Source organism: Antechinus flavipes, chromosome 3 (assembly GCF_016432865.1).
Source record: "Antechinus flavipes isolate AdamAnt ecotype Samford, QLD, Australia chromosome 3, AdamAnt_v2, whole genome shotgun sequence".
In the NCBI taxonomy this organism is placed as follows: Eukaryota; Metazoa; Chordata; class Mammalia; order Dasyuromorphia; family Dasyuridae; genus Antechinus; species Antechinus flavipes.
The window spans coordinates 549,383,078-549,410,966 of NC_067400.1; the positions used below are offsets into that span (position 1 = coordinate 549,383,078).

At 33.9% G+C, this 27,889-nt stretch overlaps 1 protein-coding gene across 1 annotated transcript; it reads right to left on the bottom strand.

The window, feature by feature from the left end:
* On the bottom strand, positions 1 to 27,889 carry UFM1 (ubiquitin fold modifier 1). The gene is made up of 6 exons (XM_051987404.1): positions 26,970 to 27,889; positions 26,779 to 26,835; positions 8,611 to 8,668; positions 4,649 to 4,688; positions 3,217 to 3,249; positions 1 to 1,962 (listed from the first exon to the last, which is right to left on the bottom strand). Coding segments are annotated over exons 1-6 (258 nt in total). The 5' UTR covers positions 26,972 to 27,889; the 3' UTR covers positions 1 to 1,894.

Here is a 27,889-nt window from a genome sequence, read left to right on the forward strand (position 1 = left end):
TTTTGATGTAATTTTCTTTTAATGAGAATTTAATACACAAATATTAACAAATTAAAACACAGTAACGTAAATTATTTCATTGCACCATTTTCTTTTTTCTGCAGCACATAAATGCAAGCATATTTTGACTTGTAAAACAATATTAAAATATAACCTTGATTAGCTGGAATGCTTATGGGTCTGCATAACTAATGGCTAATGTTTTATTCTTCTAAGTAAAAATCTTTAAAAAATATAATAGTTCATTTTTATCATCTTAATTTTTCTGCCTTTATCAAACTAGCTGCATTTTGATGGCTAACAATCTTCCTATGCCTTAAGTTATAATTAAGATCAATCAATTGCTTTCTAATGTCACTTATAACTGTATAATACCAAGAATATCCTTCAGAAAATACACACAGATAATTGTTTCATTTTTTTTAATAAGAATCTTTTGCCTTTTCAAATGACTTTTAGGTTAGAAACAGGAATGCCATGGATGATATCGTTGAAAACAAATGATAGAAAACTTGGTTTAGGGGGTGCCATTTTTCAACACAGCTGTATTTACCAGCTGTTTTATTTCAAAGTAACAGAGAATTTAAGCTACATTTTTTTCTAAGTCTTGATTTCATACAATGTACAGGAGTCAGCATACTAAGTATTATATCTGTGCATTAACACTTTCCTACTATAATTATTCATTTCCTTTCTCTAAGGTCTTATCTCTTCTTTTTCTTGTAAGAAAGAAGAAAGTAATTTTTGGAAAGGCATAGATGTTTTATCCTTTACAGTAGTTAAAAGCATATACTTGACTCTCTTCTGTTGCTTATTTAGACAATTTAGTATTTGCTTTTTTCTTCTCTAGTCTGTTGCTCTGTTGTTTTGACCCTTGTGACACCCATTTTCATTTCTTCTGGATTTTGTCAGTCATCCTGATAATACTTCTTATCTCTTGTATGACTTGCCCAATTCTTTCCTACCACTTTAGTTAAACTAGTTAGTTTAGTTAACTTTTCTCTTTAGTGATCTTGGTACTTAAATTGTCTTCCTCTGCCCTGCCAAGCCTCTTGAAATTTGGGTTCAGTACACATCAAAAAGTAGATTATGGCACTTTCTTGAGCTTTGCATGATTTCAGATCTTCTCAATGGTATTCATTCCCTTTCAGATTTCAAAGCAGAATTATCCACATGAAATCAAGATTATATGAGAGTTCTTAGAATATACACATGAGGATATGTAATTTAGCAACAGTTATATTAAATTTACTTTAAAATTCCCACTACTAACTACATTCAATTCTGCAGGAACACAGGTAGACTAGTTGATGTGAGATGTCATTTTCCATAATTAAAATAAGTTCATATTGTTCAGTTGAGAATACTTCTGAGTTAACTGGAAATCCAAATGAAAAACTGGAATCAACTGAGACCTAGAAAACCCAAATGATAATAAATACAAATATTTATGTGTTAATCAATTTATTAGTTATTTTTTATCTTAAATTGTATGTAAAATATACATATTTATTCACTTTGTCTATGTTCTCTGGCAATTCTTATTTGTAAATCAAACAAATAGTTTTATCTATGATTGACACATGGATTGAAATTCAAGAAATTTTAATTTTCTTATTTTACTGGGAAAGAATTAGTTCTCAGTAATATCATCTTTCTATTTTAAAAGTAAATTGAAACTCCTTTCATAAATGTAGTGAGGTAGCAGTAGAGAGGTTGGCTTCTTTCTTAAGGCAGCTCTTTTATTGATGGGATGTATTCTTTCTTTAACATAAAGGATCAGTGTCCTTAGAGGAATAGGTACATAAAATTGTAGATAGTTCGAATGCAACATTACAAAATAAATACCGATGTTTATTTGGAAAGATAATGGCAGATTTTCATTCAGCAGAAATTAACAACTCCCAACACGATCTCTAGGAATTATTCGTAGTTCTGAGCCATGCTTTAGGAAAACATTCCCTAAATAAAAGGAAAAACAAAATTAGTTATGTATATAAGGTAAAGTTTTATGTACCATGTTGGATAAGAGCTCAAGACAACAAGTTAAAATAAAAATTAAAGATTTCATAATCATTATGAAAAGAATTCATAATCATAATGAGTTATGTAACTCATAATAAGCAGTACATTATAAGTCAAAATAATTATACAAAACAAATACCTTGTGATTATTTTAAGTATTAAAAATTTAATTTTACCCAGAGATTTTTTTCAGTTCTTTTCATACTCTCATAGTCCACATATATTTAGTAATTTAAAGCAGAAATATCACGGGTGAGAAAATTATAGAATGAACTAAAAATATTAAAGATGTGAATTAATTAAATCATGAATCTTTTATGCATGACAACAAAAACCAAAGTGAAGAGTAAGAAAACAAACCTAAACTCTAATTGTTTAGAAATGTTTAGAATCTTCCTCAATTATGAAAAGAATATATATGGAAATATCTGTTATTCATCTCATGTTTATGCATCCTTGAATTTTTAAACATCATTATGTTAGGCAGCATACAATATAGTGGCTATAACATTAATAAGTAAACTTTTTAATTTTAAATTTTGAATTGATTTCTACCAACAACTTAGAAAATAAAGTAAATTAGGTTTTAGATTTTGAATTTTATAAAAATGATCCATTTTAATGTTATCATTTACTTAAAATTGGAAACAATGGCTAAAGGAACAATAATTTAAAATTTTGAATTGTTCTGCTTGAATAATAAGGCTTTCTTTTATTTACATAAATAGTATGAGTCATTAAAATTCAGTATAGTAAAAAACTTAACCCACTTAAACATTTCATCATGTAATGTTAATTATTTTATTGCTGAATCATCTTATAAAATATCAGGCATGCTAAATTTAAACAAACACAAAAGCTACATTTTTAAAAGTGCATAACTAACAAAGTTACTTATTAAATTTGTTGGACTCACTAGGTGATAAACAATATGATACTAACTTTGTTTGGTCCAGAATCTCATGCTTTAGGTATGCTTCCTTTTTATCTTTTAAAATACATAGAGGAATTTGATAAAAAGGCTAAATTCCTTATGTGTAATAATGGTCATAATGAAATATGTTAATATGGAAAAAGAATAAAACTTCTATAAAAAGAATTAATGGTTATAAAATAGTTGTCAAAAAGCATATCTGACATCAATAAAAAGTAAACTTATTAAATATTTTCAAGTAGAATTTTCACACTTACCAGCAGTCTGTGCAGGATTTATTCCTATTCCATCTGTAAAAGTTTTTAAAATCAGATGAAATATCTAGTTAGACCAAATTTTCAAGTAATTATAATAGATTTACTGCTAAATCTTCCCTGGATATATAAACAAAGGTGAAAAAAATAAATACAGAAACATAAATATATATATTTCAAAGAATAACCTAACTGTTAAAATTAATTATGATTATATATTTATAGCTGTTGCTGGTTGGGTCTTCCTTATAGGGCCATAAAGTATAAAGTGGCAGAAGAAGAGCAATTTTCTAATATAACTCATAATACAATTTCTTTTTTTTTTTATGTTGAAATTTTTTATTAAATTATCCATATGCATGGATAATTCTCAACATTCACCCTTGCAAAATCTGGTGTACCAACTTTTTTCCCTCCTTTCTCCTGACTTCTCCTAGATGGCAAATAATCCAATATGTTAAATGTGCAATTCTTCCATACATATTTCCACAATTATCGTGTTGCACAAGAAAAGTCAGATCAAAAAGAAAAAAAAAATGAGAAAGAAAACAAAATGCAAGCAAACAACAACAAAAAAGAGTGAAAATACTATGTTATAACATAGTCCTCTCTCTGGGTGAAGATGGCTCTTTTCATCACAAGACCATTGGAACTGGCCTGAATCATCTCATTTTTGAGAAGTGACACATCCATCACAATTGATCAACAGATAATCTTGCTTTTGCAAAGTACAATGATCTCCTAGTTCTGCTCACTTCACTTAGCATCAGTTCGTGTAAGTGTCTCTCTGAAATCATCCTGCTGATCGTATAGAACAATAATATTCTATAGCATTTATATACTATAACTTATTCAGCCATTCTCCAACTGATGGGTATCCACTCAGTTTCCAGTTTCTTGCCACTACAAAAAGGGCTGCCACACAGATTTTTGCACATGTGGGTCTCTTTATCTCCTTTAAGATTTCTTTGGGGTATAAGCCCAGTAGAAACACTGTTGGATCAAAGGATATACACAGTTTGATAGCCCTTTGGGGCATAGTTCCAAATTGCTCTCTAGAATGGGTAGATCAGTTCACAATTCCACTGACAATGTATTAGGGTGCCAGTTTTCCCACATCCCCTCCAATATTCATCATTCAAAATACAGTTTCAATTATGAAAGAAACATGCTAAATGAAAAAATAAATCATCCCAAATCAGGTTTTCCACAGCAATCTATTATTTTCAAATGGGGTCACAAAACACTTAAAAATTAAATGGATGGTGTCAAAACCAACAAAAGATTGAGAACTGATTAAATATTTTCTAAACTTCTGTGATTTGTGTTCTTATCCTTTAGGAATCTATGTTTTAAGTCAATTTAAATAAATTTTGTCTCTTTATACTCATTCACTGAAGCTATTATAATATGCAATTTTAAAAAGAGCTCTTACCATTTGTAATTATAGCACTTGTTGCTGCAGGAACTTTAAACTAAAGGAGAGAAATGGCAAAAAAAATTTTTTAACTTAAATCATCTTATAATCTGTAGTAATAATAACTATAGCATACAAATAAAAATCCTGATGACACAAACTAGAACTACAAAACTTAATAGAGAAAATGCTTTAATTCGTATAAATAAGAGCTTTTCACATTCTTTAAATGTTAATCTTATTGGATAGCTGACATCTTAAAGTATTAGTTTTAATTATCTGCTGACTTGTAAGAGTAGCTTGTGTATACACATGTAATAACAGCTACAATAATGTAGACTGTGTTGGAAATTATGTACTGCTTTGGAAATAAAAGTTTTACATAAAAGCAAATTTTGTTTATTATTTATTTGTCAGAGAATAATGTAATCTATGAATTATTTTCTAATATTGGACATTTTTTTTAGTTACAACATAATTTATCTTAAAGTCTCAAATTTCAAATAATAAAAACTATATAAAAGGAAAAGTCAAAATATTTCTAGATCCAACATATAATTAAAGTACTTTTAACTTTTTTGCAAAACACCTTTTCAAAGTTATAAGTGAAGTCACATTGAAATTTACTCAGATGAATTTCAGTAACCATTTCAGGTCTACAAAACTGGGATTATAAAAGAAGCTCAGTAAGCTTACTGAGTCTCACTTTTTAAAATCACATACATTTTAAGAAATGCCCATACAATTTTCTAAGTTAAACCTCTGTAGGAAGCTGATACTAATTCTTGGCAATAGTTCCATAATTATTAACAGAAAAGAATAATCTTCTTTCTAGGGATGAGGTAGTAACAGTCAAATTAAAAATAAGAAAAACACTGTAACTACTTTTGAAGTTTTAACTTTATCCTCAAAAAAGGACATTTTTATGATATCTTCTTCAAATTCCTCTCCTCTACTTCCCAGAACTTAACTTTCTTTTCTCCTTCAGGTTTGACTTAATGATACTATAATCTCTCTTTGGCCTCCCCAAAGAAAACTTTTCTGAATTTCAGTATTTACAAGAATCTAAATTGGATAAGACTAGGCATACTAGCCACAACACATCTGTGGATGAAATTTCATGATATCACAAGGACCTTCAGCTACCTGTCTCACTGAACCAATTCTTGTCATAACCCAAAGACACACTCTCTACAATAAATGGAATTAGTAGAAGCACACATGAGAATGAAACTCTCCAAATCACTCTGAAAGAACTTTCACAATTATATTCCACCTACAGAACATGTAGGAGCAATCTGCCTTTTGTGTCAATTCCCATCGATAATAGTCTCTATAACACTAGGTGTCTATGGTGTCTCCAAACCACTTCTTCCTGAATTATCACCTTTATTTTAATGAGCCCTACTCCCTCCTAAGTCCATTGCTATATAATTTGCCTATGTTGTAGCCCATCCCACTGACCCATTTGTTCAATAAACCATTTATTATGCTAAAGATGCTACATTCAATAGAAGGCTCCAATGGAAACCAATTATCCCAAAATCTCTGATTTACACCCACCAGAGGAAAGGCTGTGCATGTGCTTTGCTCTCCACAGCTACTATGACATCATTTCTCTAACTACATTTCCTAGTGACCTTTCATCCTTTCAAGTCATGCAATCTGTGTTTGCCTCCATTTTTTCCAACTTTGTTGGTGTCATTTATTCAGGTCACTAACTGAAAACACTTCTTCCATTCCACTGAAGCCAGACATATTGACACTACTATACTGTTAGAGTTCAAATGTTGGAGTTTGTTCTTCTCAAAGCACAGCCGGTTTAGAGGCTTGGAGCCCTTCGGATGTCTCCAAATCCAAAGGTTCTGTCCTTCAGCCTCTGCCTCTGCTTTCTTCTGCCTCCAACCAAGACAGAGATGGAAGGTCTCTCTTATCTCCTTCTGGGGAGCCCAGCCACCAACTTGCCGCGGAGAGAGGGCTTCTGGCGTAGCTCCACTGAAATCCGTCAAAGTGTTCTCTGCACCAGAGTCTTTCCTTTTGAGTCCAGCGCGATCAGCCAGCCAAGAGGAAAAAGTGTATTCTGCCATAGATCCCTCATTGCTGGCCTTTTATCTGCCTCTTCTGAGAGAATGGGATTATGGGTTTTCTCCCATAGTGCTCTCTGGCCCAATGAGTTTTAAGGGAGGTGTGGACTCCCTTGAAGTTAGAAAGTGTACTTTGTGAAGCTAGCATACTTGTGGACTCCAATGAGTAAAGGTGTGGACTCCAATGAGTAAAGGTGTGAACACAAGCCTTGTCTTGATTAATTCTACTTAGTACCTTGTTTCAGGTTCTGGCCAAAACATCTTCTTGTAAGATTAGATCAACTCTAATTAGTTAGTAGTTAGTAAGGATTCCAACACTATACATCCAATTTCACTGTTTGATGGAATTAAATGCATTCCCTCCAACATCTGGAAATTTGAAGTTCCAGCTAGACTACAAACTTCTATCCTCACAGCTCCCTCCCTCTTCCTCGCCCACCAATAATCTCATTCTCATTAATTCTATTTTTGCACATATCATAAGCTCCAGTCATGATACATTCCATTCTCCAAAGACTTCTCATTCATTCTAATGTCATTTATCTTCATGAGAAATCTTCACTATTTGATTTGATATGTTACAGTGTTTTGAATTTTCCAATGTTTAACACAGCTCTATTGTTTAATTTGCTGAGGAAATCAGTTTTATTGGCCTTTACTGGTATTGTTTTTCAATTAGTGAAAGAATTGCATCTATATAACAATATCTTCTATCAGAGGTAGATGACCCAGCTATAAGTCAATACTTATACAGCACTTTAAGGATTATACTTTTATAGCACTTAAGGGTTTCAAAATATTATATCCCTATTATCTCACTTTAATCTTTACAACATCTTGGTGAGGAAGGTGCTATTATTATTCCTCTTTAACAGATGAGGAAACTGAGGCTGAGTGAGTTAAAGTGACTGTTCTAGGATTATATATTCATTAAGTTTCTGAAGTAGGATAAAATTCTAATCTTCTTGACTCTAAATCCATCAATCTATCTCCTATGCCACCTAGTTGTATTATCTTTAGGTCAAAAGACCTGATATGCTCAAAATGTAAATATTTAAAACATGAGGTAATTACATAATTACTTCAAAACTAAAGAAAATGCAAAGTTCACATTAATAATACAATTTAACTCAATAGGCATTTATTAAGCACTAAAAATATACAAGGAACTATAGTAGGTGCTAAAGATATAAACAGAAACTTAAAAGGTCTCCCTCTTCAAGGAATTAAATTATAGTATAATTTATGCAAAAGAGAATTTGTCATTATCATGCAAATGTTTACTATGTGGAAACATGTTAACATTAGCAAATATTATCTTCAATAAACACAACAATTTAAAACGAATTATAGGTCTTAGATTCTATTGTCAAAAAACACAATAAGACTTTATTCTTTCATCAGGTAAGAAAACAAACTAATGGTTGAATTATATTTTAAAGTCAAAAAACATATTTAACAAATAACTAATTTAGCCAGACCACCTTACTAAAAGTAATTCATGAACATGTTACCCATACTTCTCTGTTATTATATTAACAAGTTTTAATTCTTCGATTAGAATAATGTAATGTCAAAACACATGCATGAATTTTTTAAAAATAAAGTATGTAAGTGATCTCTTTTCCAATTTCAAGGTAATTTTTCACTATTAATCACATTCTTTATCACAGAATTTTGGAGCTGAAAGGAATCTTAAATATGACATCTCACAAATGAGGAAACAGAGTTAAATAAGATTAAATTAATTGTCCATAGATAAACTATTGGTTAGGGAAAGCTGGGGCCAGAATGGAGAGGTCCTAATTTCTAATCTAGCAGGTTACTATTTTATTACCTAATTTCTAAGAAGAAGGTAATAACCTGGACTTACTAATAATGATTTTATTTACTTACTTCTTCTGCAGCAAATTTTAAAACTGCTGTGAAAGGAGTATTTTCAGGAACACTAAGTCTGTAAAGGAAAGGGCAAAAGATCAGGAAAAAAAAATGTATAATTCATTTCAGCTGTTATAGTGTATTCAGATGGAATTGTCAAGGAGTTCTGCTGAATGATGTCCACCAATACTCCAACCTGACCCCAACATTCGTTCACTTTAAATAACTCAAAATCAACCTGCATTATGAAAAAGTAAGTCAGGACAATGATCCTTGGCCACTAATGATTCTTACTTCTCTATTGTTGCTACAAATAAATCTGCTCCAAAAACAGTATGGGGAAGATGTGTCAATGATTGAGTATATCTGAAAAATAAACCCAAAATGCTGGCAATTGAAACCCATTCCTATAGCTATGCTGATGCATATAGTGGGTCCTGGTGTTGGGATTTGCCTGCTCTACTACACTAGAACTCAGGATCTCCCACTTATTTGCTGAGAAGAAGCTTGCTGCTGACTTACCAGGATACTTCCTGTCCTTAACTCCATTTTGCTCATGCCTGAATGATATAAATTCTTCTCGGCAATCTTCCAAGTTTCTTGTGCTAAAAAAAATGGTTCACTCTATCTTTTTGCTGGTTCTGCTATTCAAGATTTGATCTGTGGCACTATTTTATGATTGCTTGGAGCTGATTCTGAGTTACAGAAATTTACTGCTTACTCCCCCATTTGACTTCCAGAAGTCCCCATCACCTATTTCAGTTTCTTATCAGAAGCAGGGCAGTGTGCATATGAAATATGACAGGAAGCCTTCCCTTTGTTCTTTTTCTCTCCTTATTCTTTTAAGGGCAGAGATGGTTCCTTTTTTTTTTTTCCCCTCACTGCATCCATAGCACCTAGCTCCTGCATATCTGAGGTAGTTAATTAAGTATTTGATAACTACATAATTTTTTAAAAAATTCTTTAAGTAGTTGGGAACTACTTAGAAAAAATATCTATAGTAGGATGATTTCAGAAAGGCCTGGAGAGACTTACATGAACTGATGCTGAGTGAAATGAGCAGGACCAGGAGATCATTATATACTTCAACAACAATACTATATGATGATCAATTCTGATGGACGTGGCCCTCTTCAACAATGAGATGAACCCAAATAGTTGCAATAGAGCAGTAATGAATTGAACCAGCTACACCCAGTGAAAGAACTCTGGGAGGTGACTATGAACCACTACAAAGAATTCCCAATCTCTCTATTTTTGTCTGCCTGCATTTTTGATTTCCTTCACAGGCTAATTGTACACTATTTCAAAGTCCGATTCTTTCTGTACAGTAAAATAACTGTACAGACACATATACATATACTGTATGCATATATCTTCTAAATAAAAAGCTATAATAAAAAATAAAAATAAAATGAAATAAAATAAGAAAAATATCTACATCTAGAAATAGCTTTGCTTACTAAATTAAACATGAAATATCTTTGAACTAGCATTCTATCTGAATTAGATTAATATTACTGTTAAAAAGAGAGATTACGGGGCAACCCTGAAATTGGGAAGACTTGAGTTCAAATCTGACTTCAGGCACTTCACACTTCCTGGCTGTGATCCTGGGCAAGTCACTTAACCCCAACTGCATCAGGGGAAAAAAAAAATAAAAAAGAGCAAGAAAGAGAGAAAGCCAAACTATTTCTAGATTCTCTTCTGCAAAGCAACCTGGAACTCAGGTGCCAGAAATTTTCTCTGAACGAATAATTGAGAGATAGACTCCAAGGTTTTAAACTATGGCCAGAATGCTAAAATACAGGATTGCTTGATTAGTTGAATGCCTCCCCTTCTCCCCCAAAAAAGGGCATTCAACAATTTGAAAGTTAATACTAGTGTCAGGAACATCTCATCCCATCTCATACCTTTGGCACAGCAATGGACATGAGGCTCCTCTATGGGCTTCAAAGTAATATCAAGGAAGCATCAGATAAATAGTTAGAGAGAGTGCTCCTTCCAGCCCAGGAGCAAAGCACAAATTTAATAGAAAGGAAAAAAGGTAAAAAAGGATGAGTAAAAACATCCCCCCAAAGGAACCTGACCACAGAAAGTTATTAAAGTGACAGAGAAGATCAAGACACAAATTCAAAAGACTACACCAATGTCAAAACACCTACAGGGAAAATCCTAAAGTAGAAAAGGAAGTGGTCTTAAGATTTTATTTTTTTATTTTATGGAAGAGCTCAATAAAGGAGATCAATGGAGGGAGAGCTACTGGGGATTTTATGGAAGAAATTTTATGGGGAAAGAAATGAGAATGATGCATGAAAATAATGAAAAACGAGTCAACAGCCTGAAAAAGAAAACAGCTGCTGAAAAAATAAAACTGGACAAATGGAAAAGGAAGTACAAAAGCTAAACTGTGGAGGGCTAGCAACAAGCAGATCTCCTAAAAAGCTATGCAGGGGTTAACATACTCTCTGTGCAGCTGTAGATTGGTTTGCAGCAGGCTAACCACTCTTCAATACCCAAGGCTGAGGATAGAATGCATTGACCTATTAGATCAAAGAAGTGCTGCTAGCACAAGGATGTAGTAAATCTGGAAGTCACCTGTATGAACATGTAGGCATCAGGAAAAAGTTTGATAAAAATTTAAGATAAACTTGGGTGATAAATGCATATTTAAGAAGAGGAAGGCATCACAAACTAAACAATTTATGACCGTTGCACTAAACAGATTGCTATTGCTAGTTATTGTTTAATGATAACGTCTAGCTAGAATGTAACAATGGAAAGGACACTAAGTAAATTAAAATTATCTGGTGTTATTGCCTAAAGAGCATATAAACTCTTGCTCTCAGATCAATAAATGAAATTCATTGCCAAAGTATCCTACTGTCCCGAGTCATACTTTAATCCTCAGTGAGACCCTTGAGCTAGTCTCAGCTAATTGTGAAAAACAACTCCTTAAAAGTTAGATCCAGTAAATGGAAGCTAATGATTATGTGATACAACAAGAATCAATCAAAAAGAATGAAAAAAATAGGAGAAAATACAAACTATCTCACTGGAAAAACAACTGACTTAGAAAATTGATCCAGTAGAGACTATGTCAAGAATTGCTGGAGTACCTGAAAACCATAACCAAAACAAGGATGGGGACATCTTTCAAAATATTATCAAGGAAAAAGTGATCCAATTTCCTAGAACCAGGGGGCAAAATAAGCAATGAGAGAACCCACTGATCACCTCAGGAAAGAGATCCCAAATAAAAACTCCAAGGAACATTATATCCAAATTACAGAATTATGAGATCAAGGAAAAAATATTTCAGGTGAACAGAAAGAAACAATTCAAAAGTTGGGAAGCCACACTCAGGATTACAAAGGACTTAGCAGCTGCAACATTAAAGGACTGGAGGTCCTATAATAAAGAATCAGCTAGCTAATAAAAGTAAGCAAAATGAAAAAAAAAAATGGTCATTCAGTGAAAACAGGAGGATTTTAGGGTTTCATAAAGAGAAAGCCAGAATTAAACAACAAAAGAACAAGAATAAAAAAAAAAATCTTAATATCAACACCCAAGAAAAATCTAAGAAAAGGGTAAAAGGGAAAAGAAAACATATGAGATTTAATGGAGATGAACTATTTACATCCTTACATGGGACGATGATCTTGTAATTTTTTAAAATTGTAGCACTAATAATTCAGCCAGAAGGAATATACATAGGGGATATGGATATTAAGTGAATTTGAGGGAATGATATAAAAAGCCAACTAACCAATCAACCAACTAACAAAAAAAAATTAAGGGATAAGAAAGAAGAGTAAACTAGGTACAAAAGGAATGTCGGATTGGTAAATTAAGTCACATGAAGAGGTGTAAAACATCTGTTAAAATAGAGGGGAAGATGGGAAGGTGGGCAAAGAGGAAATAACATACATAATCAGTTAAATATAGAAATCTATCTTACCCAATAGTGAAGTAGGAGGGTAAGACATTAAGGAGTAGGAAGGCTGAAAAAAGGAAGAGCAGATAAGGGAAGGTGCTACACAGAAGTAAAGCTCTTGTAAGGCTCAAGCAGTGTCTTTCTAAAACTATCAGTAAGCATTATATATAACAGGGAAAAGCTTAAAACCTTCCCAATAAGATCAGGGGTGAAATAAGGATGCTAATTATTATCACTATTATTCAATATAGTACTAGAAAAGTTAGCTTTAGCAATAAAATAAGAAAAAGAAATTGAAAGAATTAGAATAGGCAATAAAAAATAAAACTATCACTTTGCAGATGATATAATGGTATACTTAGAGAATTAACTAAAAAATAATTGAAATAATTAACAACTTGAGGAAAGTTGCAAGATATAAAACAAACCCACATAAATCACCAGCATGTTTATATACTACTAACAAAACCCAGCATCAAGAGATACAAAGATAAATTCCATTTAAATTAACTCTAGACAATATAAAGTATTTGGGAGTCTACCTGCCAAGAAAATAATTCCAAAACACTCTTCACACAAATAAAGTGAAATCTAAATAATTGGGAAAATATCAATTGCTCATGGGTAGGCTGAACTTATCTTTGTATGTTTTATTAGTAGTATTTATTATTAGTATTTTATTATATTATAAAATTGACAATTCTACTTAAATGAATTTACTTATTCAGTACCATACAAATCAAATTGCCAAAAAAAATTTTATAAAGCTAGGAAAAATAATAACAAAATTCACTTGAAAGACAAAGGTCAAGAATATTAAGGGGAGTAATGAAAAAAAAAAAAAGAGCAAAAGAAGGTGGGCTTAGCTGTACCAGACCTAAAACTATATTATAAAGTAGCAATCATCAAAACTAATTAGTATTGCCTAAAGAATAGAGTAGTGAATCATTGGAATAGCTTAGGTACACCAGACAACAGCTTTACTATAGTAATCTAGTGTTTGGTAAACCCAAAGACTCCAGTTTCTGGGATAAGAACTGACTGTTTGCCAAAAAATGCTGGGAAAACTGGAAAGTGATATGGCAACAATTGGGCATTGACTAATATTTTCCACTGTATACTAAGATAAGGTCAAAGTGGGTATATGTTTTAGATATAAAGGGTAATTACAATAAGCAAATTAGATGAGCAAATTTACCTGTTGTATCTATGTGAGAAGAGAAGAATTTATGACAAAATAGGAGATAAAGAACATCATGAAATTCAGGACAGATAATTTTGATTATGCTAAATTAAAAAAAAAATTATACAAATAAGGCCAATGAAACGAAGATTAGAAGGAAAGCAGAAAGAGAGGACCCCGTTTTTAAAGGTAGTGTTTCTGATGAAGGTCTCATTTCTAAAACATATAGAGAAGAGAGTCAAATTTATAAGAATACAGGTCAATTCCCTAATTGATAAGTGAGCAAAGTATATAAACAAGGCAGTTGTCAAATAAAATAATTAATGCCATCTATAATCACATAAAAAAATGCTCTAAATAACTTTTTGATTAGAGAAATACAAATTAAAATAACTCTGGCTTCAAAAAACAAAAATAATGTAAGTTGGAGAGGATATACAGAAACTGGGACACTAATGCATTACTGGTGCAATTGTGAACTGATCCAATCAATCTGGAGAACATTTTGGAATAATGCCCCAAGGGAAACTGAACTGTGCATACCCTTTGATCTAGCAATGCTACTACTAGGTCTATATTCTAAGAGATAATAAAAAAGAGAAAAAGACCTATATGTGCAAAAATTATAACAGCCCCTTTCTTGGTGGCAAAATATTGGAAAATGAAGGGATGCTCATCAGTTAGGGAATGCTTAACAAGCTGTGGAATACTACTGTGCGATAAAAAATGATGAACAGGAAGATTTCAGAAAAACCTAGAAAAACTTGCATTGATGCAAACTGAAATGAGCCAAACAAAAAGTCATTGTACGAAGTATTAGAAACCTTGTGAGGTGATCAATGATGATCTCAGCAATATAATGATCCAAGTCAAGTATAATGGCCTTATAAACAAAAATGCTATGCATATCCAAATAAAGAAATGTAGATCAAAGAGTACTTTTTTCACTTTTATATTGTTTCATGTTTTTCCCCCCTTTGATCTGTTTCTGCTTTCAGAACTGTGACTACTATGCAAATATGTTCTACGACAGCACATGTATAACCTATATCTAATTGCCTACCATTTTAGGAAGAAAGGAGGGAAGGAAAATTGGGAGAAAATTTGGAACTCAATCTTGTAAAAATGAATGTTAAAATGGTCTATTAGAAAAAGATTGGAATATGTTTTCTCATATTGATAATGATCAGACTTGGACATTATAGCTATATTGTATTCATTTTCAGCCTTGTTTTTATTCTTTCCATTTACAATATTGAAGTCACTGAATACAGAATTTTCCTGGTTCTGTTTACTTCACCTTAGCATATGTCTTACCATGCTTCTTTGTATTCAGAGAATTTCTTATACCTTGCATTATTTCATTTCATTCATATACCACAGCATATTTAACCATATCCCAGTGGATGTACATCTATCTATTTTGTTTCTAGTTCTTGCAAAAAGTAAAGTGGTAAATATGTTGGTGAAAATGAACAAATTTTCTCTGTCACTAAGTTTCTTAGGGTATACAACTATCTGTGGAGTCTCTGGGTGGAGAAATATTTTAGTCATGTTTTTAGCAAAAACTACTCTCTAGTACTTAAAAGTACTCTCTAGAATAATAGGACCAGTTCACAGTTCCATCAACCATCACTGATGGTTTTTAATCTAAGTCACATGTCCGATTCCTATTGGAATTGGAAGACCTGTGTCTTAGGAAGATTATTTTGACAGCTAGGTGAAGAACAGGATAGGGCAGACTATTCACAAGGAAATCAATTAGGAAGTTTACAAAATATGCAATATATTATTATTATTATTATACAATAATCCAGGTCAAGGATCAGCAGACTTTTTTGCAAAAGGCCAGATAATAAATATTTTTGGTATTATAAACCAAGTGGCAAAATCAAGAATATGTTCATACTTAACCAGAGAGAAAACAAATTCCCACAATCTTTTCTTGAGAAATAACAACACCAACAACAATATTAATAATTAAATATAATTGAATGAGAGCCAAGGTGGTGGAGTAAAAACAGGAACTAGTTCAACCTCTCCTCCAAACCACTCCAAATTCCTTTAAAATACTGACTCTAATCCAATTTCAGAGTGTCAGAACATCCAAGTGGGTTGAGTGGAACATTTTCCAACTAACAACAATCTGGAGGGTCAGCAGAAAAGCTCTGTGACAACAGACTGAGAGTCCAACAGTCTTGGGGCAGGCCAGGGTACACCAGCACAGCCCCTGCCCCAGTCCTGACCTCCAAACCAGCAGCAATATTGGTGGCTTCCAGACCTGTCAGCCCAGAGACACAAAGGAAGCCTTGGACAGTCAGCAGAAAAGAGCTGTAGAATCTGCTGGGGGAGGGGGGGAGATGGGGAGGGGTGTGTAGCCCAACAGACAATCCCAGGGTAGGCTGTGATAGTGAGAGTACAGTCCTAGCTCCATTCCTGCCAGGCCCCAGTGTCAGTAAAGCTGACCTGGAGTGAAGTGGTCCTGGAGGCTTCTGGACCCCTCCACCTGGGGCCACGAAGGAAGATTTGGAAGGTTAGTGGAGAAAACCTGTAGCTACAGGGTGGGAGTTCAGAGTGCAGGCAGTGCAGCTCTAACCATAGTCAGCAAAGCAGGATTCTATTGCTTTAGTACACTAGATCTTACAGCTAGAGTAGAGCAGGGACACTTCTAACAGTGCTAAGGCAGAAAAGAAGGCTTGTGGTCAGGTCCTTAGAAGGATCTTTGAAAACAGTTGCAGAAAACCCCTGAAATTTGGGACAGTGCACTCTCCACCTGGGAAATAAAACTCTACTTTAAGAATGAGTTGAAAGCTGAGTAACAGGCTAAGAACATGAGTAAAAAAAACAAAAAAAATTGTTTCTGAGCATAGAAAGTTATAATGGTGACAAGGAAGATCAAAACACATTCAGAAGATGAAAACAAAGTCAAAGCTCCTACATTCAAAGCTTCTAAGAAAAATAAGAATTGGGCTCAGGTCATGGAAGAGCTCAAAAGAGATTTTGAAAAACAAGTAAGAGAGATAGAGGCAAAATTAGGGAAAGAATTGAGATTGGAACAAAAGGAAATATAAAGCTAGGGAGAATACTTTAAAAAGCAAAACTGGACAAATGAGAAAGGAGGAACAAAAGCTCACTGAAGAAAATAATTCCTTAAAAGTTAAAAATGGCAGTAGCATCTATTTAAAACCACCAGTAAGCATCATATGTAATGGGGATAAATTGCAATCATTCCCAATAAGATCAGGAGTGAAACAAGGTTGCCCACTATCACTATTACTATTTAACATTGTTTTAGAAATGCTAGCTTTGGCAATAACAGATGAAAAAGAGATTAAAGGAATCAGAGTAGGTAATGAGGAAACCAAATTATCACTCTCTGCAGATGATATGATGGTATACTTACAGAACTGCAGAGATTCTACTAAAAAGTTATTAGAAATAATCTACAACTTTAGCAAAATTACAGAGTACAAAATAAATCCACATAAATCATCAGCATTTTTATACATCACTAATAAAATCCCACAGCAAGAGATACAAAGAGAAATTCCATTTAAAATAACTGTTGATAGTATAAAATATTTGAGAATCTATCTGCCAAGGGAAAATCAGGAACTATAGGAGCAAAACTACAAAACACTTTCCACACAAATAAAGTCAGATCTAAGCAATTGGAAAAATATTAAGTGCTCCTGGATAGGCTGAGCAATATAATAAAGATGACAATACTACCTAAATTAATCTATTTATTTAGTGCTATACCAATCAAACTCCCAAAAAATTATTTTAATGACCTAGAAAAAATAACAAAATTTATCTGGAAGAAGCAAAGGTCAAGACTTTCAAGGGAATAATAATGAAAAAAAAAAAAAAATCAAATGAAGGTGGCCTAGCTGTACCACATCTAAAACTATATCATAAAGCAGCAGTCACCAAAACCATTTGGTACTGGCTAAGAAATAGATTAATTGATCAGTAGAATAGGTTAGATTCACAGGACAAAATAGTCAATAACTATAACAATCTAGTGTTTGACAAACCCAAAGACCCCAGCTTTTGGGGTAAGAATTCACTGTTTGACAAAAACTGCTGAGAAAATTGGAAATTAGTATGGCAGAAACCTAGTTTTGCCCACACTTAACACTGTACACTAAGACAAGGTCAAAATGGGTTCATGATGTAGGCATAAAAAATGAGATTACAAATAAATTAGAAGAACACAGGATAGTTTAGCTCTCAGACCTCTGGAGGAGGAATTACAAAATAGAAAAATTTGATTATAAATCAATTTAAAAAGCTTTTGTACAAACAAAACTAATGCAGACAAGATTGTTAGGGAAACAATAAAGTGGGAAAACATTTTTACAAAGGTTCTGATAAAGGACTCTTTTCCAAAATATATAGAGAATTGACTCAAATGTATAAGAAATGAAGCCATTCTTCAATTGATCAAATGGTCAAAGGATATGAACAGACAAGATTCAGATGAAGAAAATGAAACTATTTTTAGTCATATGAAAAGGTGCTCCAAATCATTACTGATCAGAAAAATGAAAATTAAGACAACTCTGAGATATTACTACACACCACACCTCTCAGATTGGCTAGGATGACAGGAAAAGATAATGCTAAATGTTGGAGAGGATGTGGGAAAACTGGGACATTGATACATTGTTGGTGGAATTGTGAATGCATCCAACCATTCTGGAGAACAATTTGGAACTATTCTCAAAAAGTTATCAAACTGTGCATACCCTTTGATCTAATAGTGTTATTACTGGGCTTACATCCCAAAGAGATCTTAAAGAAGGGAAAGGGACCCGTATGTGCAGAAATGTTTGTGGCAGCCCTTTTTGTAATGGCTAGAAACTGAAAATTGAATGGATGCTCATCAATCGGAGAATGGCTGAATAAATTGTGAAATATGAATGTTATGGAATATTATTTTTCTGTAAGAAATGATGATTTCAGAGAAGCTTGGAGAGACTTACATGAACTGATGCTAAGTGAAATGAGCAGAACCAGGAGATCATTGTACACTCAACAATACTATGAGATTATCAATTCTGATGGACATGGTTCTCTTCAAAAATGAGATGATCCAAATCAGTTCCAATTGTTCAGTAATGAAGAGAAACAGCTACACCCAGTGAAAGAACTATGGGAAATAAATATGGACCCACAACATAGCATTTCCACTCCTTCTGTTATTGTCCGCTTGCATTTTTGTTTTCCTTCTCAGGTTATTTTTACCTTCTTTCTAAATCCGATTTTTCTTGTGCAGTAAGATAACTGTAAATACATATACTGTATTTAACATATACTTTAACATATTTAACATGTATTGGACTACCTGCCATCTAGGGGAGGGGCTGGGGGAAAGAAGGGGAAAAGCTGGAACAGAAGGTTTTGCAAGGGTCAGTACTGAAAAATTACCCATGCATATGTCCTGTAAATAAAAAGCTGTACTTTTTTTTTTTTTTCTGGATACTTGAAAGAATTCAAGTATGGGGCAGGCAAAGTCAGAATAACACAAGATTCAGTAGCTTCTCTGTTACAGAACTGGAGGGCTTGAAATGTGATATTTTGGAGAGCCATGGAGCTAGGATTACAACTAAGAATTACTTAACCAGTAAAACTGAATATAATCCTTTAGAGGAAAAGGTGAATATTCAATGAAATAGAGGATTTTCAAATATTAATGATAATGACCAGAGGTGAATGGAAAATATGATTTTCAAATACAGAACTCAGGAGAAACATAAGGAGGTAGCAGTCACCAAGCAATAGTGACAGTTGATGAGAAACCCACATGTGGGCTCTGTTGTAATTGCTATGATAATTATGGAGTCACTACAGTGACTCAATCTTGTAACTTGCTTCTAGAGCTAGTTCAGTTCCCTTCTTGTTCAATTAAGGGTTTAATCCAATTTCTGTCTTGTGCAAAAACTTTGTTCAGTCATGGAAATAATGAGAAAACTTTATTACATTGTTTGAACCTAGTCCTGCATGGCTATGTATCTATTGCTTGTTGACCCTTAACTAGAGACCTAGGTTATACTGAGCAGTAGTCTAGGTAGATCCACAAAGATTGATATAAGTAATTTTCTCATAATCATAAATCTCACAAGTCTTATCTAAAAACTGGCCCCATACTGATTAATCTATTATTATTTCTTTATTCCTCTGATTGTTTATAGACATTTGGGGGGGAATGGGAGACATCTTTTATTGATTTCAGGGAATTGTATCTGTTTGTTTTTTCCCTCCCAAATTGAAAAGCCTTGATCTTTCCTCTAATTAGAAATTAGATTACCTAATTTTGTATGCTGATTAACAGTTTTCTTTTAATTAAGTGGTCTTATATGATTAATTAGCTTTCATATGTAAAAATCTGATCCTATAGTCAGCATTGGACTGGCTGCAGAGTCCATTGATTAGTTTTTTATACCTATTTTACTAATAAGTCATTATAGCTGGGATTGTTTTTATCAGTTATTATCAATTATATACTAAGCTATTCAACTCTGCCTTTTTAGCATGAAAACAGCCATAGAAAATATGTAAGAGAATGAACACAGCTGCATTCCAATAAAACTGTGTTTAAAAAGAAAAAAAAAATTCACTTGCAGTCATACATAAGCAAGCAGCAAGTCAAATTTGACCTTTAAGCAATAGTTTACCAATCTCTGAACTATCTGTATCATGGAACTCAAAGTATGAGAGTGTATCTGGGACACTGATAGTAACAAAAGGTATAAACAAATTTAAAATGAATTAATACTTGTTATAATGATATTTTCTAAAAATGAGATGTTTTATTATAAAATGCCACTGATTTCAGATGCAATGTTCATCTGTGAAATAAGTATATAGAGGAAAATTTGAAGTATAAGAAGACTGGGAAAATAGAAAGGAGTTAAATTATTATGAAGGGCTTTGAATATCAAGCAGAACAATTTGTATTTGATCCTGAAAGCAAAATAGAATCAAAGGAGCTTAGAAAAGGAAGTTACCCGATTATAACTGTACTTTAGCAAAATCACTTTAGTGGCTGAATGGAATATTCACTGGAATAGGGAAGAGACTTGAGGAGATAGACCAACCAGCAAGTTATTGCAGTAGTATATGAAAGAAGTGATGAGGGCCTATTCCAAACCAATGACTATCAAAAGAGGAAAAGTGATTTATTTGAGAGATACTGAGGTAAAACTGATAGTACAGGTGAGAGATAAAAAGGAAAATGACTCCTAAGTTTCAAATCTGAATTACTGGGAGCAAGATGCTGTCCACTAGTGTAATAAAAAAGTAGGATGAGTGGAAAGGACTTAGGAGAAAGATAATGAGTTTGTTTGAACTTATTTAAGATATCTACTAGATATTGAGTTTAAAATGTCTGAAAGATAGTTAGAGATGTAAAATTGGACATCAGCAGGGATTGGAGCTTGATGAACAGATTCGAGATTCATCAGAATAGAGATAGAAATTAAGTTTATAGAAGGTCTCCAAGTGAAGTAGTACAGAAGAAAAGAGAACGCAGGATAGAGGTTCTGTTAGTGGGTGCGATCTGGGGAAGGATCCAACAAAGGAAATTGAAAAAGAATGGTCAGATAGGTCAAAGAAGAATCAGGACAGTGGTGTCTTGAAAACCTACAGAGAAAAAGGTATCAAGGAAGAGAGGGTAATCAACAGTGTCAATGGCTGCAGAGTTCAATAAAGATAAAGAAAAGACTATTGGATTTGGCAATTAAGAGATCCGTGGTAATTTGTGGGAGAGCAGTTTTAGTACAAATACAAGTTACAATATGTTTAGTATAACTTTAGTATATAAGTTTAGTATAAGTAGTTTCAGTAAAAGCAAATCAGATTGGAAGTCACACTGTAAATGGTTAAGAAAGTGAGATAAGAAAAAATGGAGGCACCTATCATAGACTGCCTTTTCAAGAAGTTTTGCCACAATAGGCAGAAGAGACACATGATGACTGTTACCAGAGATGGAAGGATCAAATAAGGGATTTTCCATGATGGGAAAGAAATGGGCATATTTGTAGGAAGTAAAGAATAAGCCAGTAGATGAGAAGAGATTAAAAATAAACTAGCTAGAACAACAATAACAATCATGCATTATTATATTAAGAGATGCAGAAAAAGCTTTTGACAATTTTTTGAATTTTTTTTGCATTTTTCTATTCTAAAGATCTTATTTTGCAATTATGTAGGAAACTGAGCCAAAATCTATTCCTACTTAAAATACCAGAAAGCATGGAATAAATAGAGCTTTTCGTAAACTGATAAGTAGTGTCTCTCAAAACTCAACAGCTAACTTCATCTGTTAATGGAGATAAAGTAGGAGTCTTCCAAATAAGATCAAGGGTGAATCAAGGATGTCCATTATCATCATTCAATACTATACTAAAAATGCTAGTTATACCATTAAGAAAAGAAAAAGATATTGATGGTGTAGAGAATCCTAGAGAATGCACTGAAAACTCAATGAAACAATTAACTTTAGCAAAGTTTTAGGGCATGAGATAAACTTACATAAATCACCAGCATTTCAATATATTATCAACAAAACCTAGCAGAAAGACAAAGAAAAAGAAATCATATTTTAAATAACTGTAGACAATATAAAATAGTTGTCAGACTATCTGCAAAAATAGACTACATGAGCTGCATGAACATAAAAACATAACACTTTTTGCACGGACAGATTTAAGCAATTAGAGAAATATTAGTTGCTCATGGATAGTTGCTCAATAGAATAGAAATGACAATTCTACTCAAATTAATTTGCGATATCAATCAAACTACCAAAGAATTATTTTATAGAGCTAGGGAAAAAAATTCATCTGAAATGAAAAAATTTCAGAAATATCAAAAGAATCAATGGGGAAAAGTCAGAAAGCCAGTCTAGCAGTATCAGACTTCAAACTATATTACAAAGCAGTAATTATCAAAATAATGTGATTGATTAATGGAATAGAATAGGCACATAATATACAAAACTAAATTACTAAAGTAATGTAGTTTTTGATAAACCTGAAGGTCCAAACTTTTGGGTCAAGAATTCACAATTCAACAAAAACTGCTAGAAAACTGGAGAGCACAGTAGCAGAAATAAGGCATAGACCAACATCTCACAATGTTTACCAAGATGATAGGGTAATAATGAGTACATGATTTAAATGCAAGGAGGGTTATCATAAGCAAATTAGAAGAGTAGAGATAATATTACCTGCAGATCTATGGATAAGAGTTTATGATCAAAGAAATTAGGGAAATCATGGGTGTTAAAATAGATAATTTTGATTACATAAAATTAAAAATTATTGCACAAACAAAATCAATGTTGTCAAATGTATGGAAAGTAGTAAACTAGGAAAAAAATATTTTACAGTAGTGTTTCTCTGATCAATATCTCATTCTTCAATTAGTTAGGGAACTTATTCAAATTTTAAAAAATGAGACCCATTCCACAAATGACTCTATGGTCAAAGGATATGTTTTCAGAAGAAGAAATCAAAACTCTGTCAAGTCTTATGAAAAAATGCTCTAAATAACTAATAATTAGAGAAATTCAAATTGAAAAACTCTAAGGTATCACCTCATACCAATCAGATGGACTAACATGAAAGGAAAAAAAAAATGACAAATGTTACACAAGATGTGGAAAAACAAGGACTGATATATGATTGATGGACTGTTTTTACTATGGTTGTTGAAATGTTTGTACCACCATGGAGAAAAATTTGGAATCACGTCCAAAGGACTATAATACTACATATCTATTGACTCAGCAATATCACTATTAGGTCTGTACCCCAGAGATCAAAAAAAAAGGAAAAGGACTTAGATGTAGAAAGCAAATTACTGCAGCTATTTTTTTGTTATGGCAAAGAACTGGAAATTGAGAGAATGCCTATTAATTGGACAACAGCTGAATAAGTTATAGTATATGATTATGATGGAATACTACTGTGCAGTAAGAAATGAGGAGGGATATGATCTGAAAAACATGCTAAGTATTATATAAATTGATGCAGAGTGAAGTGAGCAGAAGTAGGAAATCTTTGTACAAAATAACAGCAGTAAGATAATGACAATCAACTGAGAAATTGATTAATAAAATGATCCAAGACAATTATGGATTCATGAAGGAAAATAGTATCCACTTCCAGTGAGAGAGAACTAATAAACTATGAATGCAGACAGAAGCATATTTTTTCACTATTTTAATTTTTCTTGCTTTTTTTCCCCTCCAATATTGATAATATGGAAATTTTTTATGATACATGTTTAAAAAGAATTAAAAAATAATATCAAGTGGAAACAAAAAGAGCAATTAGAGGAGACAGGGAGGAATAGAATCACATAAACAGATAAAGGGATTAATCTTAGCAAGGAATAGTTATCTTAATATTTGAGATGGCGTAGAAGGAGGTAATAGCAGAAAGCATATGAGTGATAGGAGATAAGAGCGAGCCAATAATAACAAATAAAAATAATTTTATAGTCTAATATAGTTTACAGTCTAAACCAATATTACCTTTGATCTTAAGAAATTAAGGCATCTCAATTTTGAAAAATCTGAAGTTATGCTTCCTATTTGTATACAAATATATACAAAGTACATACAAAGTATACAAAGTTTCAACTTAATTTATATAGAAAGCATAGTACTCAAACATCATACAAAAGCATTGAAGCTCCTCAACTTATTGAAAGTAGAACAAATAATGTACTAAAAGCAATTTCTTTGTTTTGTTTGATAATGAAAAACTTCTGCCAGGCAGCTCAAAAATTCAAATGGACCAGATAAGAATATATAGATAGACTGATAGGATTCCTTCTTCTTCTTCTTCTTCTTCTTCTTCTTCTACTTCTTCTTTTTTTTTTTTTTTGCTGAGGCAATCGGGGTTAAGTGACTCGTCCAGGATCACACAGCTAAGAAGTGTAAAGTGTCTGAGACCAGATTTGAACTCAGTCCCTCCTGAATTCAGGACTGGTGCTCTATAGCTGTGCCATATAGCTGCCCTAGAATTCCTTCTTTATTGATGGTTGACGGCATTATTTCCAAATTTGACATGTAGCATATGCTTTATGCAATCATAATAAGATATTCTAAATAAAATACAATATAAAAAATGGTTGATTTTAGAAACTCACATTTTAGAACCCTACAACATACTGTTCAACCTGACATTTGTTAAATATCTATCCTGGTTTCAATGAAATTTATATAATTAGAAAACAAAAGCTTGTGATTTGTTCAAGGTTTAAGAACTAGTCAATGTCCACAGAAAAACTGGATTTTTTTTGATATTAAAAACTAAGTGGTGTTTTCCCCCCATGAAACCATACTAAGTGGCCCAACAAAACAAAATATTTTAGGTGAATATAATATTGTTTAAAATGCTATCCCTTGGTTCCATTTAAGGAGAAGGACCTTTAAATTCAACAAATATTAAGTATTTCCCATATTGTAGGAATCATACCAAGTGATGGGAATGCAAAGATGAAAAACAGCACAATCCCTCATTTCAAAGAGGTTGCAGTCAAATGGAAGTGAACAAATATTCTAAGCAGAACAAATTATGTATAAAGAAAAGAATTTGATAGGAACAAAAGAGAGCAAGGTATAGTGCCATAAGAAACTTAAAGAGGAAAAGATTTCTTTCATTTGCAGCCTCAGAAAATGTTTCATGGAGAATATAATTTTGGCCTTGACATATTGGAGAAACTTCAACAGATGAAGACAGGAAGAGATGGGAAATAGGATAACATAAGTCAAGAAAAATAGGTGGCTTAATTTGTCTGCAGTATGGATTAAATGAAAGGCACAAGCATAAAATAGACTAGAAAAGAATTAGATTTAGACTATGGTAGCTCCTGAAAGCTTTGGTTGAGAGTAAAAGGAGTTGCTTTATTTCATTAGGCAAATAGGAACTAGAATGACAAGACCATAGTTCATCATGAAGATTACTCAGGAAGAAGATGGAACCAAATTAATTTAAAAAGCATTATTAAGTATTTTACTATGTGCAAGGCACAGTGATAGATGCTTAGGATATATTAAAAAAAATAAAATAAAAAGCAGTCCAAAATCTGATATTAATATTTGCAACCCTCCAGACAAGAAATGAGGTACTACCCTAGGACAGAGAGGAGTATCATGATTGATCTATATTCCTGAGGTAGATGAAACAGCCTGACACCAAATTAGCTTTATGAGGTAAAGGACAAAAAAAAATAAGGCTAAAGATTAGTCCCCAAGTGACAGGGATGGTGTGATAAGGGGAAAATGTAAACTCCTTAAGGGCAAACAATGGTTTTTAATCCTTTTGTCTTTGTATATCCAGGGCCAGCCACCCCAAGTTGTCCTGACTTATGTTTAGCCACTGGAATGACTGCAGGAGAGAGTAAGACTGCAATTCCTGTCTAATTCACTTGCAAGGCCAGACATCCTTCTCCTGATGTTATTGGTCCTTTTCAAGAAAGAAGGTCAAACAACAATCTTTGTATACCCAGAGCCTAGCATATGGCTCAGAGCTGTGGTCTCCTTGGGGTTAGGCTTCCTAAGTGGAAAGTTTCTTTCCATCAATGCAAACAAACAATCCATCAGTCATGGCAAAAACCACGCTTTAAAGATCCGTCTGAAACCTTTGAGGAAGTTACTTGGCGGTGCTGAGGGGATTTCTTGGCATCAATGGAAAGAGCGCCGGCCCATGAAATACTCCCCTTGGGGTTTCATTTTTGTCACTGCGCTCCCAGGGCCTGGAACATAGTAGGTGCTTCATAAATGCTTGTTGGTAAACTAGACTTAACGTCCCTAGGGCTTAATTTTCTTTCCATTATAATGAGGAGAGCTGGACTAGTTACATACTGACACTTCCTCTCTGGGACCTAAGATCCCGTCAGTATCAGGATACACTTTTGGGGAGGAAGAGGCTGACGCAGTATGTCCCACCCCAACTCTGCCCCACCATAAACTTAAGGGGAGAGGGGAACGGGTGTATAAAGAGAAGGGTCGCACCGCCCCCAACTCAGCGGCTACGTCACTCACACTTTGTACGGCAGCCTCGGGTCCGAGGTCAGCGTGATCTTAAAGGAAACTTTCGACCTGCAGAGCAAAGAGATCAGACGGCAAGTTAGAGGAGAGCGGTGGGGGGGAGGGGAGTTTGGAAGGGGGGGAACCGCAAAGGTTCCAGGGCTCTCAGAGAGGGGCGGAGCAGCTTAGCTCCTCACGTCACTCACATAGTGAGGCCGTGGTTGGACTCGGGGAAGCTCACAGCGATGCTCGGATCACTCCTCCCGCTTAAATTGTTCAGTTTCCACAGCCCCCGCAGCTAAAGCCGGCGTTCTTTTGCTCGCTACTACAGGGTACACGTCTCCCTCCGCTGTCACCTGAAGACCTGGGGCTTTCCTCTTGGAAGCTGTCTACAAAGCTGCCTGATAAGCGAATCCAAAATAGCCAGCTCCTTTGTTTCCCCGAGGTGGACACCCGTCGGGAAATATAAGCCATCTTCCTTTTGGGCCGGGTTTGTGTCTGTACCGGTCGAAATAAGCCGAAAGTCAAGTACGCTGCGGCTGTTTTAGGTTAGGCATTTCGGGGGTAGGCTGCAGGAATACTCTGGGCCCGAATTTGGCTCCTCCCAGGACGGAAGAACCCTGTGCTGGAAAGGAAGGTTCACTAGGAGGAGCAGGAAATAGCTCGCTTCTTGTAGTCATTGGACTTGAAAGCTTAGGCAGAGTTATAGGCTGACGGGAAATCTGCCGAATCCTGTCACCAACCCCAAACGAATGGTGTTACCTCCAGGCTGCCCTGCCCCTTTCCCCTCCCCACCCCCGAACCGTGAGGTCTGTTTGTTTTCCTGGCCCCGGACTTTCCCTGTGCCCATTGATTGCTGCCGCGGCTGTCACCAACCCTTGTACAGTGTGTTCTGGTCGTTTCTTTTTTAGCCACCAAACTGCTGGGATATAAAGAAGAGCAAAGATCTTTTTCTATTTTTTCCACCATGGAAATATCCACCACCAAGAAATGGACGCAGTTTAGATCATATGACAGAACTAGACAGCACTTTAGGAGTCAAACCCCCTCTCATTTTGCAGATGAGGACATGAAGGCCAGAGAAGTTAAATAACTTCACATTTTCAAGTACATCGGAGTAAATAGG

Coding starts and splice junctions, on each gene's coding strand:
- UFM1 (XM_051987404.1), bottom strand. Junction 8,669..26,778: donor CCGAGGCTGCCGTACAAAGT/GTGAGTGACGTA, acceptor TTTCCTTTACAG/ACTTAGTGTTCCTGAAAATA. Junction 1,963..3,216: donor AAATCCTGCACAGACTGCTG/GTAAGTGTGAAA, acceptor CCTTTTATTTAG/GGAATGTTTTCCTAAAGCAT.